The 20,606-nt window shown below is 48.4% G+C and overlaps 1 protein-coding gene and 1 long non-coding RNA gene across 2 annotated transcripts; both read right to left on the bottom strand.

The window, feature by feature from the left end:
- Positions 1-2,347: 2,347 nt before the first annotated feature.
- On the bottom strand, positions 2,348-3,229 carry LOC125555577. Its single transcript, XR_007304764.1, has 3 exons — positions 3,125-3,229; positions 2,941-3,030; positions 2,348-2,594 (listed from the first exon to the last, which is right to left on the bottom strand). It is a non-coding gene; the product is annotated as an uncharacterized LOC125555577 (long non-coding RNA).
- An 11,790-nt stretch (positions 3,230-15,019) lies between these two features.
- LOC125555576 (peroxidase 5-like) lies at positions 15,020-17,880 on the bottom strand. The gene is made up of 2 exons (XM_048718482.1): positions 17,649-17,880; positions 15,020-16,011 (listed from the first exon to the last, which is right to left on the bottom strand). Exons 1-2 carry the CDS (start codon positions 17,838-17,840, stop codon positions 15,181-15,183), a joined length of 1,023 nt encoding a protein of 340 aa, XP_048574439.1. The 5' UTR covers positions 17,841-17,880; the 3' UTR covers positions 15,020-15,180.
- Between the last annotated feature and the right edge of the window lie 2,726 nt (positions 17,881-20,606).

The raw sequence follows: 20,606 nt of genomic DNA, 5'->3' as shown, positions 1-20,606 counted from the left end.
AGTTAAGTCCTCCTAGTTCATGCATTTAATAACTCACTAACCGTGCATCGGATTAAAATGTTTTATATATGAAACTTGCTCAGAATTTTGTGTAGATTAATAATATCCAACTTTCATCTATGTTTGAAATGTTAAAAATGTTGTTTGCATTAATTTGCTCCTATGCCATGTTAAAATGATTTAATTCATAACTAAATAACCGTAACTCCGATTTTAATAATCTTTATATGTAATTGGGGTAGAAAAATGCCTAGTTTAACATGATGGCCTTACTTTGCATGTTAAACAACTCTAAAATAATGGGCAGAACAGTACCAAACCTTAAATTATGCATATGAGGAGTTTCCGGAATTGTTGTTCGTTGCTTCCGGCCTCATTTAACCTTGACTAGATAGGTAGTTTTCATTTGCTTCACCTCTTGCCATGTTAATCAACATTTGATATTGTTGAGGTACATAAACGAGAGAACTAAATAATTGATGTGGTGTTTTGTCAATATGCATCCCGATGCATATTGAGCTCCACTTAATTTGTAGGATTGTTTGTGCACTTTGCCATGCCATGCATACTTAAACGGACATGCATCATACTTGATTATGCGTCATGCCATGATTATGTGATGGTTGTTTACCGTGATTGTTTGCTTCTTTCCGGTGTTGCTTCTTCGGGTTGGTTCCGTTAACGTCGAGTTTGTGAGGACCCGTTCGTCTACGTTCCGTTTGTCTTCTTCATGGACTCGTTCTTCTTCCTTGCGGGATTTCAGGCAAGATGATCATACCCTCGAAATCACTACTATCTTTGCTTTGCTAGATGCTCGCTCTTTTGCTATGCCAATGCTACGATGCCTACCTTTTGCTTGCCAGCCTCCCAATTGCCATGTCAAACCTCTAACCCACCTTGTCCTAGCAAACCGTTGATTGGCTATGTTACCGCTTTGCTCAGCCCCTCTTATAGCGTTGCTAGTTGCAGGTGAAGATTGGAGGCCGTTCCTTGTTGGGGTATTTATTTACTTGTTGGGATATCACGATATATCTTATTTAATTAATGCATCTATATACTTGGTAAAGGGTGGAAGGCTCGGCCTTATGCCTGGTGTTTTGTTCCACTCTTGCCGCCCTAGTTTCCGTCATATCGGTGTTATGTTCCCGGATTTTGCGTCCCTTACGCGGTTGGGCTATTATGGGAACCCCTTGACAGTTCGCCTTAAGTAAAGCTCCTCCAGCAATGCCCAACATTGGTTTTACCATTTGCCACCTAGCCTTTTCTTTTCCCTTGGGAGTCGCGCTCCTGAGGGTCATCATTATTTTACCCCCCCGGGCCAGTGCTCCTCTGAGTGTTGGTCCAACTGAGCGATGTCCGAGGCTACCAGGGGCAACTCTGGGCTGGCTTACCCGACGTCTGGCTCATCTGAGTGTGCCCTGAGAAAGAGATATGTGCAGCTCCTATCGGGATTTGTCGGCACATTCGGGCGGTGTTGCTGGTTTAGTTTTACCCTGTTGAAATGTCTTGTTGTACCGGGATACCGAGCCTGATCGGAACGTCTCGGGTGGAGGTCTATTCCTTCGTTGACCGTGAGAGCTTGTCATGGGCTAAGTTGGGACACCCCTGCAGGGATTTGAACTTTCGAAAGCCGTGCCCACGGTTATGGGCAGATGAGAATTTGTTAACGTCCGGTTGTAGAAAACCTGAACTTGACCTTAATTAAAATGAATCAACCGCGTGTGTAACCGTGATGGTCTCTTTCCGGCGGTGTCCGGGAAGTGAACACAGTTGTTGGAGTTATGCTTGACGTAGGTTGCTATAGGATCACTTCTTGATCATAGTTTTATCGACCGTGCTTTGCCTTCTCTTCTCGCTCTCATTTGCGCATGTTAGCCACCATATATGCTAGTCGCTTGCTGCAACTCCACCTCATACCTTTACCTTACCCATAAGCTTAAATAGTCTTGATCGCGAGGGTGCGAGATTGCTGAGTCCCCGTGGCTCACAATTACTTCCAAAACCAGCTTGCAGGTGCCGATGAGTCCGTGCAGATGACGCAACCAAGCTCAGGAGGAGCTCGTTGAAGATCTTGTCCTCTGTGTTGTTTCCGTTCTAGTTGATCAGTAGTGGAGCCCAGTTGGGGTCGATCGGGGACCTTTGTCGCATTTGGGGTTCTTCTTTTATTTTGGTTCCGTAGTCGGACCCTGTTTGATTTTGGTTGATGTAATGCTTTATTCATGTAATTGTGTGAAGTGACGATTGTAAGCCAACTATGTATCTCTTTCCTTTATATATTACATGGGTTGTGTGAAGATTACCTCACTTGCGACATATGCCTTCAATGCGATTATGCCTCTAAGTCGTGCCTCGACACGTGGGAGATATAGTCGCATCGAGGGTGTTACAAAGACATAAGCAAGTAATCTAACCAATACAAAAACAAGAATCAGACCATGCATCCGGCGGAGCAGTAGTGGTGCCATGGTGCCGTCCAATCTCGCTCACGAATGACCTCAATGTTGGATCGAAAGAAGCAACCATAGATCGAAACAGACAGCCCGAAGTCATGATTATACAAACGACGCGCGAATGATTTACTCATGTCATAGTACCTGTGTAAGTGAATATGTCAAATAATCGTGTTAACAAACCACCAAAGTTAAAAGCTCGTAATGCACAAGTATCATGATTATAACACCAGCAAAAAAGTAGTTTTGGTTGTGTCACTGAGGCAAGACAAAAATCTCATGTAAGATGATTGGGCTTAGATTAATTCGATCAATTAATAATATTGTCTGGTGAAAAGACTTGAGCATTAAACACAATATAAATACCAAACTATATGAATCATACTCAAGATTATGTTGCATAGTCAGTCAAGACCTCGATAAGATTTTGACAAAAAATGATTTTGTAATAGAAAAGAAAATGAAAAAAAAGAACTGAATTTGAACCTACCAGGCCGATAACTTTCTTGTCTGACATTTTAAAATCCCCCATCTATGCTGCGGATCATAGCAGAAACAATTCTGGCTTGTTTAAATCACCCTGCGTATATAAGAAACAACCATGATATTATTTTTCAAATACAAAACCGTTAGCAGATGATACAAATAAATAATAGTGGGGATTATTAGAGCACCTTCCGTGTGCATATCATCCGTATGTTGTAACAAACTAACAATCCTACTCCTAGCTATGGACATATGCGCCCATGGCCAACGGCACCTCAATATCACTGGTCCGATGTTGCCCCCTGTCCAGCAAATATAGGTTCACAATTTTATTAAAGTTACTAACAGCAAAATACTGACATATAAATGATGCTAACTTATGGAAGTCATAGCACAGCTGACAGGCAATGAATCCTAAGAACAACATCTAATGGTTTCTTGAGCAACGAAGAGTAAGAAACAAATGTTGAATCCATATAAAGGACCACCAGCAGCGGACCACAGAAGCAACCTTTATGGATCAAAGAGAAACACGGATAAAATAAGAAACATGATAAAATGCTAAACCGACAAACAAGAATTGTGTGCACCTTCTATCTAAATTCTTTGAGGGTTCTGACTTTAAGGGACCACATAGAAGCATGGTAGTCCCGTTTAAACCATGGTGCTGGGTAATCACGGAGGATTTATATAGGTGTATGTATAGCAACAGTAGGGAACGATATTGTGGACTGGAACTCTGTAAATTGCTATTTGACATGAAACCATGAATTGACATAAAACATACAAGGCAAGCTCTCGTATAACTGAAGCGCATCCATCTAGCAAACTAAAACACCCACCAACCTAATTAGTTTCAGGTTTGCCTTGAGCCTCTCATCCTTCCCAGCACCAACAGCGTCACGGAGGTCCTCGAGCGTTGTGCACATGCCCTGCACCAGGTCTGGCGTTGTCCGATGGGGCGGGTCGCCGACATCTGGTTATGAAGTAGTTTCATATTGAGTGATCACTACTAGAAAAACGACTATAGATGAAATGGTCACTAATGGCGCACCACGTGTGTGGTGCGCCATTAGAATATAGCAATGGCGCACCACATACAGGTACGTCATTAGTAATATATTACTAATGACGCACCTGGTGTGCGGTGCGCCATTAGAAGTTTTGAAAAAAAAAACAAAATTTGTTACTAATGGCGCACCGTGGGTGTGGTGCGCCATTACTAGTTGACATAGTAATGACGCACCACACCGACGGTGCTAGAAGTTTTGAAAAAAAAATAAAAAAAATAAAAAAAATTTGTTAGTAATGGCGCACCAGTGGACAGTGCGCTATTACTAAGTTTTTTTCAAAAAAAATTCAAAAAAAATTCAAATTTTTTTATATTTTTTTTCAAAACTAGTAATGGCGCACTGTGGGTGTGGTGCGCCATTACTAGTTTAACTACTAATGGTGCACCACCCCACGGTGCGGCATTACTAGTTTGCCCGGCTTCCACCGAATGCACCCCCCCTCGTGGACCGCCTTTTCAGTTAAAAAATAAATAAATAAATGTCAAAAAATAAAAGAAAATAAGTTTGCCATGTGATATGTGGTCTAGTTGTTGGGAAAATTTACAAATATAAATTTTGACTTTATTTGCGAAATCTCTCTGAAAATTTGTAAAATGGGCATAACTTTTGCATACGAACTCGGATTAAAAAGTTTTATATATGAAAAATCATCTACTCGAAAAGTTACATCTGAATTTAACAGGGAAACCCCATTAAACATTTTCAAAATCCCCAAAAACCTAACACAAAAAATTTACGGGGCTTTCAAGATCTAGAGGCAAAAAAATTCAAAAAAAAGGTTTTGAATTTTTTTTAATTATGACCGGGAAGTTTGAAATATTTTTCAAAATTTCATCATAGTCATGAATATGAACAAAGTCCTAGACATCAACAAGGTATAATAGGATTGATATGCTAGATATATCAACAAGTGCCTGTGAAGTGAGCTGTTGCTGGGGTTGGATAGAACTCTGAAGTCAGCGTGCTTGGGCTGGAGTAGTGTGAGGATGGGTGACCTTTCGGGAAGTTTGACCACGGAGTGCAATTTGACTTGAGATTAAGCATATTGACTTGAGATTAAGACATAATGACCTGAGATTAAGAAAAAAACGAAAAAAAAATTTGAATTTTTTTGAAAAATTAGTAGCGAAAATAGGTGCGCCACTAGCAGCCCTTTTTCTAGTAGTGGATGGAAAAGGAACATATTTCAGTAGTACACCACATTTATAAGGCATCTTCTGGATTTGACACGCATGAATCATGTAGCAAACAAATAAAAATACAAGGATATAGTTTGAAACTACGAAACTACATTTCCTTGGAAAACCTTCTTAATTGAAATATTTCAGAAGCAACATCATATATATATATATATATATATATATATATATATATAAATGAAGAAGCATTTTGTAAGCAACATTAGAACCTTCATATAAAAAAAAGAAACACGGAAAAATGCTCAATAATCGGTAAGATGTAACCACAAATGGTGTGCAACATCAAGCACATTCCATACCAACTGGGTACAAATTAGTGCATGAATTGCACAAATATATCATAGGAGATGGACAGGGGAAGAAGGGATGGATGTTTACCCGGTGGAGCTGTGACTACAGATGGCGGCATATGACGGCAGCATCATAGAGCGTGTAACCCCTTGTGTCACCGTCAATGGTCAGCTGCTGACGCTGACTCGAGAAAGCCATTATCACCTTGCCCCGCCGCTCCCTCCTGTGTGCATCCCATCTTGCTGTGGCGCTGGTAGCACGCCGCCTGCCACAATGACCACGCTCTGCCTCTCACTCCTGCATGCAGCACATCTTGCACAAATTACACAAATTAAAAACTATGGTACAAATTAAAAAATAAATCAATAAAGATCTACTCCTGGAAACTAAATCAAGCTAGCCATGCATAGTTCATCTCAAAATAGGAACACATATCCTGGGGCTTGATTACCTAAATCCAACCAGAGATCCTCATAGCAGAGGGGTAGAAAAGCAAGAAGGCTTGTGAGCAGAAACTACAGTGCAGGGCAGATCAAGTCATATCTTCTTGCCTATGTAATTAATAATCAAAGAAGCAGAAGCTCAATTGGGGGTACAAACCGTGGGGATAGAAGTGGTTCTCTTCTTCAAGATGCGCACAAAGGGAGGCGATCTCGGGCCTGGCCGCCTTGTATATTGTTCTCAGTTATCAGATATTCCTGACTATTTACCAAAGAACAAATTTGCACAGTTGTCGTCCTGCTACGAATATATATGTTATCATTTAATCTCTAAAAGCCTAGCTGAATGAGACAACAGAAAACCTGCGTTTAAAGAAGGCAGGGCACGTTCTTGCCATACAAACATCAACCGTGCTATGGGTTGACTACAATTAGCAAAGGCAAGCAGACACTCAAAAAAATCTAAACAGTCTGATACATGGCGGACCATATAGCAAGCATGGACAGGGTAAAAACGGCTATTCATTAGATCTAAACAATCTGATGCACAGTGGACTACATAGCAAGCATCTACATGGCTAAAAGGATTATTCAACTACAAATCACATGGCGTATATCAAAGACAGATCCAATCGCATAAATCCTGGACAGATCTAGCATAGGCAGGTCTAAGCAAAGGGGGCTCACCTTGCTAGCAGCCGGCTCCTCGGCGCACGTGGCTAGCGCGTCGAGCCGCTCCATGTTTCAGGGTACAAGTAAAAGCTTGTCGTGCTTATCAAGAGGAAGGCATAATGGATCTCTGTAAAGGCAAGGCACCAACATAGGTACACATCACATAGGCTCCTGAAAAAAAAGAAACCATGCTTAACAATAACACAAGTGGGAATCAAGCAAATTGCAATATTCATGGCTTCTTTTGGGGCAAAATCAGTACATCTTCAGCCGAAGCAAAGAAAACACACACATATATGCATATAGATGTATCTTAGCTAGCACCTCTACGCATACACAGACATAGAGCAGAATACGGCCAACAAGCCAAGCAAGGCAACAAACATGTGCTCTGTAAATATTTAGCTAGATCCAAGGCCTTCCTTGGCAGCAAGGTACAAACAAATCAAGAAAGACAAAGAAAAATCTCTTCTTTGGAACCTAGCTAAATCTGAGAATCTCCTCCACAAGAAGAAAACAAAAATTGCTAATCCCTCTCCTCAAGGTAGACTGCAGCACACAAGATTACATCTCAGAGGGGTAGAATACCAACCCGCGGCTGGATGTCACACCCAGTACTCCATTGTGACTGTGAATCCGTTCCCTAGCATACTGAGCTACAAAAAGGGGATCAACAGTGGAGAGAGAGAGAGAGAGAGAGATGCCGGCCAAATTGATCCCCATTCCATGTCTATCACTAATAGTACAACTATTCTTCAGACCCAAATTGATCATTTCTCAAGCAAAGATAAACCGAAACCAACGACATCAGATCATCACTTGCCATAACACCATGGTCGACCACAGAGCGGAGATGTCGCCCGGTGTTCATCGCAGGTGGAGAATTGTGTGATGTGCTCTCGTCCATCCTATCTTCTACAGCAGCTGTAGGAGCACATCAATTACTCTACTCCAAATCGAATTGAAGCACATGTGGAGCTGCAGGCTCAATCCCCTCTCCTCTCCTCTGCTGCTACAAAAGAAGAGAGGGATTAGAAAGAGATAGAGAGGAAGAGGGGGAGGAGGAGGAGGAAGGAGGGGGAGGGGATGGGGATGAACCGACCAGAGGCAGAGAGGAGGCGCAGCCCCATGGCCGCCGGTGTTGGAGCCAACACCCGAAACCCTAACCACGAGGCAGGGTCGCGGGTGAGCGGTGAATCCGGCAGGAGGAGAGGACGCAGCGGAGCGAGACGAGCTCGACGCTGTGCTGCGCGGGGCCGCGGTCATCGGCGAAGGCCACGGCGAGCGAGACGGGCGGGGCAGCCCGTTGCTCCCCCGTCGAGCTCGTGGCCGCGGTCCCTGGTGGCGTGGTCATCGGCCACGACGCGGGACCGGCGGGGCGGGGCGGGGCGGCAGGGCATCGACCACGGCGAGCGGGACGGACGGGGCGGGGCTGGCGAGGCCGCGGGGCATCGGCCACTGCGAGCGGGACGAGCGAGGCGGGACGGCGGGGTCGTGGTCATCGGCCACGGCCACGGCGAGCGCGACGACGGGGCGGGGCAGGGCGGGCGGGCGAGGCGGGGCGGGCGAGGGAGGAGGCGCAAGTGCGGGGAGAGGAGGAGGCTAGGGTAGCCGGCCCTTTTATACCCCCACCACGCGAAATGACCAAAATGCCCTGATGGGGGCATGGTATTTACATTTTGTTGCCATTACTATTCATTCCAGCAGTGCCGATCCCAGATCCAACGGCCCAGATTTCTTCAGATGTCGATCCAACAGACGAAAACGCATCAAGGGAACCGATCCGACGGCCCAGAATCGCTGATATCTGAGGAGGCTTGTAGGGACTTCCATCTCTTATTTCTGGATTGATTTATCCTGTGTGGCGCCACAAAAGTAAAACCATTGTACATGATTTTGTAGTCATCAAAGAAATGTTGTAAATCTTTTAAGTAATAAATTGCTCTTTGTCAAAAAAAATTGTGTTAAAGTAAAATATCACATGCAGACGCGGGATACATTCTTAATGGTTTTTATTGTGACATTTCAGAAACATATTCTGGAATGTTTTCTAGTTTGTAATGTACTGGTACTATTCTGGACCATTTATAGTCTCTTTCCTACTGCCGCGGGAATTTCACGACAATAGTACAGGTGCGGCGGCAGGAGCCTCGCGAAGTTTTCTTTATTTGCGAGAAACTGTCAATCTATTCATCTTCAATCATGGCGGTACAAAGAACGACAGAGGTAATAAAAATTACAACCATGTCCATGGATCATCTGACGACGACTACAAGCATTAGAGCTAGACGAAGTCGTCGTGGGTGTGTTGGACGAATGCACACAAGGTGCTCAAGAAAATGGGGTTGCCGTATGAGAGGAAACCAGTGATGCGTCAGTATTTTTTTTCTTTCACATTTCTAGTTTTGGACCTAATACCCTTGGTTTTTCAACACATAGAGGACTAAATGTCGGTCAAAAAATGATGAGGGGTCATATGTCAACTTTTTATAAATTTGAGGACAAAAACATACTTTTCTCTATTTTTAATCATCCGGTTCAGTTCAAGGCATTGTCATTGTCGCGATATGGCCCTCTTATTCTAAGTTTGATTCGACCCGGCCGGCCGTTGGGACGCTCGAAGCACATGATCGCACGAGGTTTTGCTAGACTTATACGGGAATAATGTGGCTTCTCGGAACCAACTCATCCGTACTGACCAACACTAGTACCCTGTTGCCTCCAAGTCAACGCCTCTGATCTTCCACGATCAAGCTCTCAAGGTGACATGGAAGGAAGGAAGCAAGCAAGCATGGTTCGTGCCAACGGTTGCTAAAACCAACCGTGACCTGGTGCATGTCGATGGAGATCGGCAAGAGGATCCCCGCCTCATGGCGGATTAGTCGTCTCGGCGTCTTCTGTCTCTGTCTCTGCTGCGTCGCCTCGTCCGCGGCCCAGCCGTCCCGCCTAGGCGAGCTCCCGACGTTGTTCGGACGTCCCGCCGTTCCCCATGACTACCTCCGGGCCGCCGACGTGGCGCGGCAGTGCCGGTCCGTGCTCTCCTCGGCGGCCGAGCTTACGGCTGACGGCCCCGTGGTTCATGATCTACACTTTGCCAACGGCGACTGGCGCCAGGACGCCGGCCACGAGCCGCTGATGCCGTTCCCTGGCACCAGCAGCGGCGACATTGGTGCCGGTCCCGAGTTGCTTCAAGAGGCTACCCCTCTGGCGACCTTCATGCTCACGCACGCCGACACTGTGGAGCGGCAGCGCGTGAGTAGCTCCCTCAATGTCAGCGGGGTGCTCACCTTGACCATCAACCGCAACTGCTGCTGTTCCGACGACAAGTCTGAGATGATGGATCCACACAGTGGCCGGCGTCCGTCACCGGAGTTCAAGCTCCTTCCTCGTATTGCCAAGCTCAAGATACTGCTGGAAGGCGTCTACACGGAGGCTGGTGGTGGCGAGAGGGTGCTGTGCATGGTCGGGAATGCTCTCCTCCCCATGCGTGGCGGCGGCAACACCACGGAGGGGCCGTGGGACTGGGCCAAGAATATCGGCGATGGCAGCAACAACTTCGAGCTGCCGGTCGTCGCCGATGACAATATAGTGCTCATTCTACGGTACCCAAAGGCGCAGACATTGACAACCCGGGCGGTGCACGGCGAGATGACGAGCACGAGCGCCAAGTCGGACAGCGTGTACTTCGACACTGTCCGGCTGGTTTCGCAGTTCGGCGGCCCATACGCCAGTTACCGGTTCCGGCCGGAAGAGGAAGACACAAGTGGGTGCAGCACGTCGCCCTTGTTCTTCTGCGACGACGACGTCGCCGGTGGCTGTGCAGGGGACCTGCACGAAGACGTCCCTTTCTGCGACATCCTTCGTGCCAATGAGCACGGTGTGCTCGCCGTCGTCCCCAACTGGAACTGTGACTCCACCGACGAGTTCTGCGGTCGACTGGGACCCTTTGTGAACACGACGGACAGGGCGTTCACGGGTTTTGCCATCGTGATGCAAGGCGTTCGGTGCGAGCCGACGAGCGGACTGGACGGCAAGGCGGCCGTTCTGGTGTCGGCCGTGTTCCGCGCCATGCCGCCGTGGGAGGACCAGGAAACGGCGGCGAAGCGTGCTGGGCTGAGCGGCATGACGCTGTCGGCGGAGGGCGTGTGGAGAGCGTCGACCGGGCGGCTTTGCATGACGGCCTGCCTGGGCACCGGCACCGGCAAGGCTGCGTGCCAGCACCGCGTCTCCTTGTACATCCCCACCAAATTCTCCATCACCCGCCGCGGCATCCTCATGGGGCAGATAACCTCCATGGATGGCAGTCATTTCCCGCTGTCGTTCCACCGAGCATTGCATCCCAGACAGGCCTGGAATAAGGCTGGCGGCTCCGACGAGTGGGTGCGCATGACGTACAGCTACAACAAGGTGGAGCAGGCCATGGAACTTCTCTGGAGGACCAAGCCCTCCAGGATCTCCAGCAACCTTGCCGCCATGTCTCTGATTAGCTACCCAAGGAAACGTGCCCATGGTGACACGGCGATCCTCTCCCAAGATCTCCAACTCCGATTCCGGGTCGTGCCAAAGCTTCACCCTGTACCAGAATGGATCATCAAGGGACAATCCTCTGAGCGCTTCTTTGAGCTGCAGATATTCTCGATTGGCCCGGTCGTCAGCTACGTGCCCCGCCAGCAGCAAGAGAGATGGCAAGATCAAGATGGCGTGGAGCAGCGGCAGGAACTAGTGAACGTGTCGGCCGTGCTCACGGAGTCCGGCGGGGTCTTTGGATGGCGCCCGGTGATGTCGCTGGAGGGCGTGTACAACCCGGAGGACGGGCGGATGCACCTGGTGGGGTGCCGAGACGTCGAAGCCCCATGGCAGGTCATGTCAAAGATGAGCGACCTTGTAAGCGGGAAGGACTGCTCCATCGAGCTGCAAGTGGAGTATCCGCCGACAAAGATGCGGTGGCTGTTCAGCCCGTCGGCCAAGGTTTACATGTCCAGCACGAGGGCGGCCGGCGACCCGCTGCACTTCAACCGGACCGAGCTCCCGGCGCTGCAATCCTTTTACCCCAGGACGAGGTTTGACGGATTCGTGGGGCAGAACGTGGAGGGGGTCGTCTGCCTCGCCATGTTGTCGGCCACCATCGTCGCCGCATTCAGCCAGCTGCGCTACATGGATTCCCACCCGGACGTTGTGCCGTACATCTCCCTCGCCATGCTCGGCGCCCAGGCGCTCTGCTACGGCGCGGTGCTGGTCACGGACGCCAGGATCCTACCCGCGTGGCCGAGGATGTACGACGGCGACGGCAACTACTCCGTGAAAGCCCTCGCCCTCGCGGCGCTCCTCCTCACGCTGTGCTTGGCACGCAAGGTGCGGCGGTCAAGGGTCCGCGCTCGGGCGCGGGCGCCGCTTGAGCCGGGACGCGTCCCGAGCGACATGGCCGGGCTGCACCTTGGCGGCCTCCTGTTCGTCCTCGCCATGCACGGGCTTCTGGCCACGTACGGCGGTGCGTCGACCAAGCCGCCGCCGCCGCATGTGGTGTACACCCTACAAGCACAGGGCCAGGGGGGATCCTATAGCCGGCCCTCGTATAATATGGCCGCCATGGTGGAGCGGTGCATCGGCCTGGTAAGGGAATGGTTCCTGCTGCCGCAGGTCATGGGCAACGCCGTGTGGCGCGTCAACTGCCGGCCTCTGAGGAAGAGCTACTACGCCGGAATCACGGGCATGTCGCTGCTGCCACACGTCTATGGGTTCCTCCGCCCGCCTCCCGCGGTTGGCATGTACCCTGCCCCTGAGGAGGCCCAAGACGGCGCCATGGACTTGTACTCCAAGGTTGGTGGCGTGGTGGTGCCGGTCATGGCGGTGGTGCTCGCGCTCTTGGTCTACGTGCAGCAGCGCTGGAACTACAAGATACTACAAGTAGTAGGCAAAGAGAAGTATAAGCTGCAGCACGTGTACTGAAGAACAAGACCAGAGACAGGAAACGAAAACGACGACTTCAATGTGTAACTATGGTTCAATTTCATGTTCGTTCCCATCCAACTGATAAATTGTTTCCCCTCAAACAAAACTGATAAATTGTTATTTTTTGGAAACAAGTAGTCCGCACAATTTTGTGGACAATATCTTTAATTGGTTTTATACAGAATTCAATTATGTGAAATCTCCTTTTCAGTAATATTATGGAAACACATACAAAAAATGTGGTGTGAATTACACATAAACAAATCAAATAAAGCAAGTACAACACAAAACCACACTTTTTAAAGTTTTCCTTTTCGTGAATACGCAAAGTTTGCGTATCATTTCATTGATAAGAGGAATAGAATGAGTACAGCGATGGGTACAACACATGATACAAACGCATGCTGGCGTGTACAACACATGACACAAACGCAGGCTGGCGTGTACAACACAACTAAACCTATCAAGCCCAAACCAAGAGCGGCAACACCAAACCAGCAATAATTCCAACATAGCCAAATCCAACTCCGGGGACACCGCGAGCGAGCAAGATAGCGCCTTCAAGAAGGAAGATAGCGTCGAGATGTCGTCGCCATCCGGTCCGGAGGATCCAGACCTAGGGTTTCCCCCGAGCTCAAAGAGGGGCGCAACTAAAGGCCATGGCAGTGCCTCCAAGAAGGAAAACGACACCCGCAGGCGTCGCCGCTGCCACCGCCGGCAAGCCGAGTAGGGGTTTTTCCGTGGCCTGAGGCTGAGCAATCCCATAGCCGCTGAAAGTGGGATCGATGATGAGGGAGCAATGCCGGTTGGAGCCGCCGCGTCAGAGGGGGTTGGTGTGGCTGCACCTGCCGCCGGAGGGTGGCATCGCCTTCGGACCCATGAGCTTTGGATCGGGCAAAAAGGGGGAGGCTTTAAGGTATACAGGATAGGGCCGACGATGAAGCGAAGACCGCCGCAAGGGGGAGGCGACGACGACCTGCAACGCCGGCAAGCTAGGACTAGAGGGACGCATATTCGAGTTGTCGTGGCCGTAGCCGCCTGGACATCAGCGAACCAAGCAAGCCGGAATGAATGCAGCTGCTGGTCGCCAAGGCCAAAGCCGCCCGGCAGAGCACACCAGCAGCCCAGAGATACCGGAGAACGCGAGTCTGAGGCCACCAGGCCTGGAGCAACGCCAGCAAGGACCCCGACGGTAGGTGCCCCGCGCCTGCCACTACCACTATTTCCTCTTCACCGCCGCCCAAGAACCGCCACCGCTACTCGAGGTGGAGGAAGGCCCGCCGGAGGGGGGGGGGGGGGGGGGGGGGGGGGGGGGGGGGGGGGGGGGGGGGGGGGGGGGGGGGGGCTGCACAAGGCGGGCCGCGTGCGCCCCCGCAACCAGCCGCAGCACCCGCGCCCGACCATAGCAAGCAGCAGCACCGGCAGCAGTCTGGGATGCGCCCCCGGCGGTGGAGGGGATGGCTGCTGGAAAGGGCGGCCATGGCCGCGGCTAGGACACGCCAGGTCCGCCGCCAGACGAGCAGGAGGTGGGCAGCAGCTGGGAGGGCGGTTGTGGGTGGCGCCCGCGGCGCGCCATGGCTGGATCGAGGCCGCGAGGATGGGAGCGAGAGGGATGAATCCGCCCCGCCGCCACCATCCCGAAGCGCGGCCCGGCTTCGCTGGCCGGCTCTCCGGCAGCGACATAGCGGGGGGTGGGTGGAGGAGGCCTTTCCAGCGGCGGCGGCTAGGGTTACGGAGGGGACATGGGAGGAGACCTGTTCAGCCTGATGGGCAGCTTGATACCTTTTGAAGTTTTCTCACTTGGACCAGATCACCGGACCGATGTGACGAAAGAGGTATATGCGTGGTAGCTCGAGAAAATTCTCCTTCATTAAGTTCAGTCCTTCACGTGTGCCAAAATACATAGAGACAAAGTGTAGACCATTAAACCTAGGGCATTCCACAGACTCACTTCGGCACCTAATTGTCGGGAGCGGTGATGTGCTACACAGATTGTGCCATCGGCATCTCCTCGTCTACGTTGATGACTTTCAGACCACTGCTTCTACAAGCTCCTAAGTTTCAGCAAGTTTGCACCGCTGAGATAGAGGCGGTGAGGCGGCAACGAGCTTTGTTCATGTTGTGCCGTCAATGAATGCAACGAGCTTTGACACCTCCAAGGATTTGGATGTGTATTTTAATTTTTGTACGGGTGTTTTTGCAAGGGTCTATGCTACTTATTATACACGACCTTTGGCCTTTGCACAAAATAAAGACAATGTTACTATTCTTTTATTTTAGTGGGTATTGGAGTAATACAAACGAGGCATGGAATAGAACCATCAAAAGACAAATCATCACATCCATGACACCTATAGGTGATGCCATCAATTTAGGCGCGCTTCCAGCTAGTAATAGGTTAAAAATTTCAACAAAATTTCAATGAATTTATGAAATTTCGCATATTTCAGTGAGGTCCGAAATATTTTTAACCCCGAAATTTCAATGTAGATTCAAACTGATTTTGAAATAAATTAAAATTATGTTAAAATCAATTAAAATTAAGTGAAATTTGAAATATCAAAATCCGAAATAATATGCGAAATTTCCGAAATTTCACATATTTCAGTGAGCTCCAAAATTAAAAACCTTGGTTCTGGTTGGTGACTCTGCAGTTCTTCCTTATCTCGTAATGGGTACTACCCTCGGCCGGGAGCTTGCTGAGCTTGACCATGGTGGCGGCGAAGTCATTGTTCCACTTGGTGGCATTGTTCATGTACTCGGCCATGTCGCCCCCGGCTTTGATGTCCGTGCGCATAACCCAGTCGGACTTGAAAAGCACCCTGTTCTGGAGGTTGGCGTGGTAGTAGCTGTTGTCCAGGGCGCCCTTCGCCGCGGTGTTCACCCCCGTAGTGTCGTAGCCGGAGTCGTTCTGGAACTTCAGGCTCATGTCGCGGATGTTATTCTTCTCAATGGGATCCTGCGTATTTTGGCTATTTTTCTGGGCCTCGATGTCTGCCACGAGCGCTTGTTTGTAGCTGTCGTTGATCGGCGTCGCGGTTGTATCGTTGAGGCGATCCTGGAAAGACGAGAGGTGGGAGACGCCGATGGAGTGCGCGCCGGAGAGGATGACGAGCTCCTCCTGGGTGAAGTTCTTCTTGGCGAAGTTGTCCTTGAGCTGCTGGAACTCGAAGGTGGATTGCGGGAGGATGGCGTCTGCGGCGGCGGCCGATGAGACAATGCCGTCCTTGCGCCCTGAGGGAACAGAGTAGGCGATTTTGCCGCCGCTTAGGTATCTGGCCGCGTCACGCCCGGCGAAGACGACTATGTCGGCGCACGAGACGCTGTTGCCCAGTTTGGACTTGATGGTGTCGACGAGGCCGAAGCCGTCTAGGCCGATGTTGTTGATCGCCTTCTTCTCGGTATTGCTGCCGGATGGCGTCTGGTCCAAGAGCACCGATCCATCGCAGCCCTGCACGTTATTAACACGTGCATGCATGCATTCATCATCAATCAAATGAGCCAGACTAAGGGCAATATCAATGCATTGAAAAGGAGTATATCATATGCATTTTCAGTGGATTGTATAATTTCATGTGTTTTTGTGTGAGAAATTTTTTTTGGCTTGATTTTAGTGCTAAGAGTCTTTTTCCTCTTATAAATAAAGGGTGACATCAGATACTTGCATACATGTATGATACTCATGTATGATACTAGCCCTGTAATGCATAGCATCATATAGTAGTGTCATACTCGCACTTTTTTTGTTAGGGGACACATCTTATTTATTTGTTGGTAGAACTCCAATACAAATATGTGTACACGATTGACTTGTCATTGAAATACCTAGATATGGATGTAATTTGTATTGCTTCATGTGTTTTTTGTTCTTTCATGGTATTTGATGAATAGATTGAAAGTTTTCTCACAGAAAAATATCTATAGTTTTACGTGCTATGATACCATAACATAGTGTATGATACCATTCTCATCTCTCAATTCCATAAAAAAAGGACGCGTCAAGCCAGCGCACGGCCGCCTGGGATGCTTAGCGAGCGGCCCGTCACTTTAGGTAATTTTTTGTCTCCCCTTTTAATTAGAATAGTCATCTAGTAGTCCCTTTTCCTGCTACGTATTAAATGCTATCATATGCATCTCCTCCTGTGCATGCATGTGTTTATTCGCATTTATTTTGTGATTTTAAAATTTTAAAAAGGCATAACTTTCAATCCTCGTGTCGAAATTCAGATCTGTTTTCACCGTTGAAACCCTCGCAACGTGCTCTTCAAAAGTAGATTTCACATGCGGATGTTTCGACGAACTAGTCTTCCTGTCAAATAAACATCAATATGTGTGCAACTAGACTACATGCCGCGCCAACCGAGCATATGTGTGTGCCAATAGTCCTTCTGCCAACTAAACATTAATGTGTGTGCAACTAGACTATATTGCCGCACCAACTAAGCATATATGTGTGCCAATAGTCCTGCCAACTAAACATCAATGTGTGCAACTAGACTGCATTGCCACGCCAACTGAGCATATATATGTAACTAGTAGATAGTTGGTCGGGGTAGTAGGCTTGCAATCCACTACTAGATAGTTGGCCGGGGTAGTAGACTAGTTGCACATCAAGTTGTTATGGTTGATAGGTTGCAACCTCATATGAAGTTAGATCATGTAGCTTCAAAGTTGGTTTTAAAAAAAGTTGCATCATGTAGTACTAAAGTTGCACAATGCAGTACTTTAATTGCACCATATAACACTAAAATTGGCATCAAAAAAATTTCGTTGAAACATACCCATGCGGGGATCTAGTTTCCAAAATCTCGTCGCGATTTATCGAACGATGAAAACGGATCTGAATTCTGACGTGTGGTTTAAAATATATGAATTTTTAAAAATTTAAGAGGCCAAAATAAATGTGCGTGAATCTGTTTTTCAGATTAGTCTGTACGCATTTAATGTTAACAAAAAACATCCACTAGCTGATAAAAAGAGACACACATGTGAGTAATAAGCCGGCCGCCCGTTCCTAGAAAAAATGCAAATGCACTTTGAAGATTTCAGGTAAAAAAAACCCTTCAAAATCAAATGATGGCAACTTACATTAACCCAGCAGTCGTGGAACACCAGCCGGATGAGGGCAGCGCCGACGCCAGGGTTGCTCTTGATGGCATTCTCTACTTCTGTCCTCACGGTGCCCTCCACGTCCACATAGGCGGCCGTTGTGCCTCCGGCAGAACAGGCCAGCAACAGGCACAGAGACAACAAGGCGGCGCCGGTATTAACCTTGGCCATCTTAATTCGATGCCTCTGCTAGCTAGTTTGCTAAGATAAACTGCTGCTGTGGTCTGTGTGCTTAGGTAGCTTAAGGTGGAGGGGTATATATAGGATCACAGCGCACCAACGATCATGGATAATATATCTCCTATGCTTAGCTTGCATCCATGTGCAACGGTTACGTTAGCAGCCGCTGCCATGTTGGAGGAAACTAACTGAGTCGAATATATATCTGCGTTGCCTATTAGAGTACTACTATGTGATATTTATACAACTGGAGGAGGCATTGGGCTAGTTAGGTATCACAACTTGTCTGACTCTGACATATCCAAACTTAGTTTAGGTCATCATGCATACACAGACGATTTTATTACTTAAAAGGTTTACAAAACTTTTTTGTTGGCTACAAAACCATATATTTTTTGGTCTCCGTAAAATTAGGAATTCATTTATCAATGAAATAGCGTGTACGATGGTTATATCTCAACGGCCCCACACAAAATAAATCAATACATTTCCTAAGCTTCCAGGAATTGAGAGCTGCTGGTGCATCGGGGCTTTAGCCGAAGCTCATGGACCCCATCTACAGGTTTAAAGTACGAGTGCTTTGGTGCAATTGTTTGAGTCGGTTTCTTCTTGTAATACGACATGTGTGCAAGCGACGAAGAGTCACATCACCCGTGCCCTCAACCCCTCCTTCTCGCTTGGAGCCCCTCTCTCGGCAAATGTGGCCCTCGATCAGCAACAATGGCCTTTGTCAAGGTATGTATGCTTATCTATTTTTAACCCTGTTCAGTGTGTTATAATTTTTTTATTGTTTTATTTGTTCAGTGTGTTATATTTTTTTATTAATACGCTAAAAGACAATCCATCTTCATGACCAGCGCATGTGATCTGTTCCAGACTAGAATCTCTGGCATCAATTTGCTCTGACTTTAATTATCAGCTTGTTGCTACCAGCTTATAGTGCCAGCCAATAGTTTGCACTTATATGCTATTACCGTCGGTCATTCCATGTCAACTGATGTTTAAGTTTTGTCAACTGCCATCTTCAATAATGTTTAACCCCTGTTATTTTTATCAAGAAGTCACCCGATTCACTTCAAGGCATGCGAGCCAACTCTTGTTGTCTCGATCTGGCCTTCTTATTCTAAGTTTGATTCGGCCCGGCCGGCGACACCATGCTTGCATGCATGCATGATACCAAGCAACGACTGTATTGACATACTGGCTTTGCGAGGCTTCTGCCTCCAAGTCAACACCTCTGATTAGCGAGCAGCCAAACCTTGTTGTTTGCCTTGCTTCTTGAGGCTGTCCATAGTGGTAATATCATAGTCGGTATCATGCACTCGGCAATAGCAAACACGCTGATGCGGCAACGATTTAAACAAGAGAGGGGGGGCTAGAGTAACATAGGTAGATACCGCGGACTAAGGCATAGCCTAGTGGTGGGAAGGGGTTGATGCCTTCCCACCCACCCAGGTTCAAGGCATGGTACTTGCAATTTGGGTTTGTTGCACCAATTATACTGTAGGGGTTCCCTTACAGTCTTTCTTTCAAAAAAACATAGGTAGATACCGTAACATAATTAATACTTTGCTACTTTGTGTCATGCGTGTCAATAATAAATAAGATCATATATGATACTACTCTATGGTACCATGCACTACAAATGTAGTATCATACACTAGTATTATATGCATGATAGTAGTATATGATACTCTCCACTATGAGTAGGCTGATGCATATACCCTGCGGCTTCGTGACAGCATGCGCCAAAAATGAAGTGCGGGTCAATGGAGATCGGAAAGAGGATCCCGGCTCGTGGCGGTGCATTAGTCGTCTCGGCGTGTTCTGGCTCTGGCTCTGTCTCTGCTGCGTCACCTCGTCATCGTCGGCGGCCCAACCGCTCCTGTGGTCATTTAGAGCCTGTTTGGTTTCAAATAAGTCACCAACTTATAAGGCGAAAGTGAAAAAAGTGACTTATTTTGCCAAACAGACCCAACTTATAAGTCACCCCAACTTATAAGTCATAAGTTGCTCCACCCCAACTTAAAACTTATAAGTCACCTCCTTTTGCATGGGTCCCAACACTTTTACATAAAAAACAATATAGAAAAAGGTGTGCTTAGGTGACTTATAAGTCAGATGACAACCAAACAGACGTGACTTATAAGTCACTGGTTTTAAGTCACCTGACTTATAAGTCAGGTGACTTATTGAAACCAAACAGGGCCTTAGACTCCCGGTGGTTCCTCATGACCACCTCCGGGCCGCGGACATGAGGTGGCAGTGCCGCTCCGTGCTCTCCTCGGCCGCACAGCTAATGGCTGACGGCCTCGTGGTCCATGATCTGCACTTCGCCAATGGCGACTGGCACCAGGACGCCGGCCACGCGCCGCTGATGCCGTCTCATGGTGCCGGTCCCGATCCCGAGCTACTTGAGCGAGCCACCCCACTTGCCACCTTCACGCTCACGCACGCCGACACGGCGCAACGATGCCGCTCCCTCAAAGTCAGCGGGGTACTCAGCTTGACCATCATGCGCAACCGCTGCAGCTCGGACGACAAGTCCGAGATGATAGATGATCCACACCACGGCCGGTGTCGGGCGCTGGAGTTCAAGCTCCTTCCTTGTGTTGCCAAGCTCAGTCGAGTGTTGGAAGGCGTCAACATAGAGACTACTGATGATGGTGGTGGCGAGAGGGTGATGTGCATGGTCGGGGATTCTCTCCTCCGCATGCGCGGCGGCGGCAACAGCACCGACGGCCCATGGGACTGGGC

Source organism: Triticum urartu, chromosome 5, assembly GCF_003073215.2.
Source record: "Triticum urartu cultivar G1812 chromosome 5, Tu2.1, whole genome shotgun sequence".
Classification (NCBI taxonomy): Eukaryota; Viridiplantae; Streptophyta; class Magnoliopsida; order Poales; family Poaceae; genus Triticum; species Triticum urartu.
This window is presented reverse-complemented; position numbering and strand designations above follow the sequence as displayed.

Excerpts from the sequence above, each read along its gene's own strand:
- LOC125555576 (XM_048718482.1), bottom strand. The coding sequence starts at position 17,840 with ATGGCCAAGGTTAATACCGGCGCCGCCTTGTTGTCTCTGTGCCTGTTG. Across the intron at positions 16,012-17,648 it reads TCCACGACTGCTGGGTTAAT|GGCTGCGATGGATCGGTGCT; the intron begins GTAAGTTGCCAT and ends AATAACGTGCAG.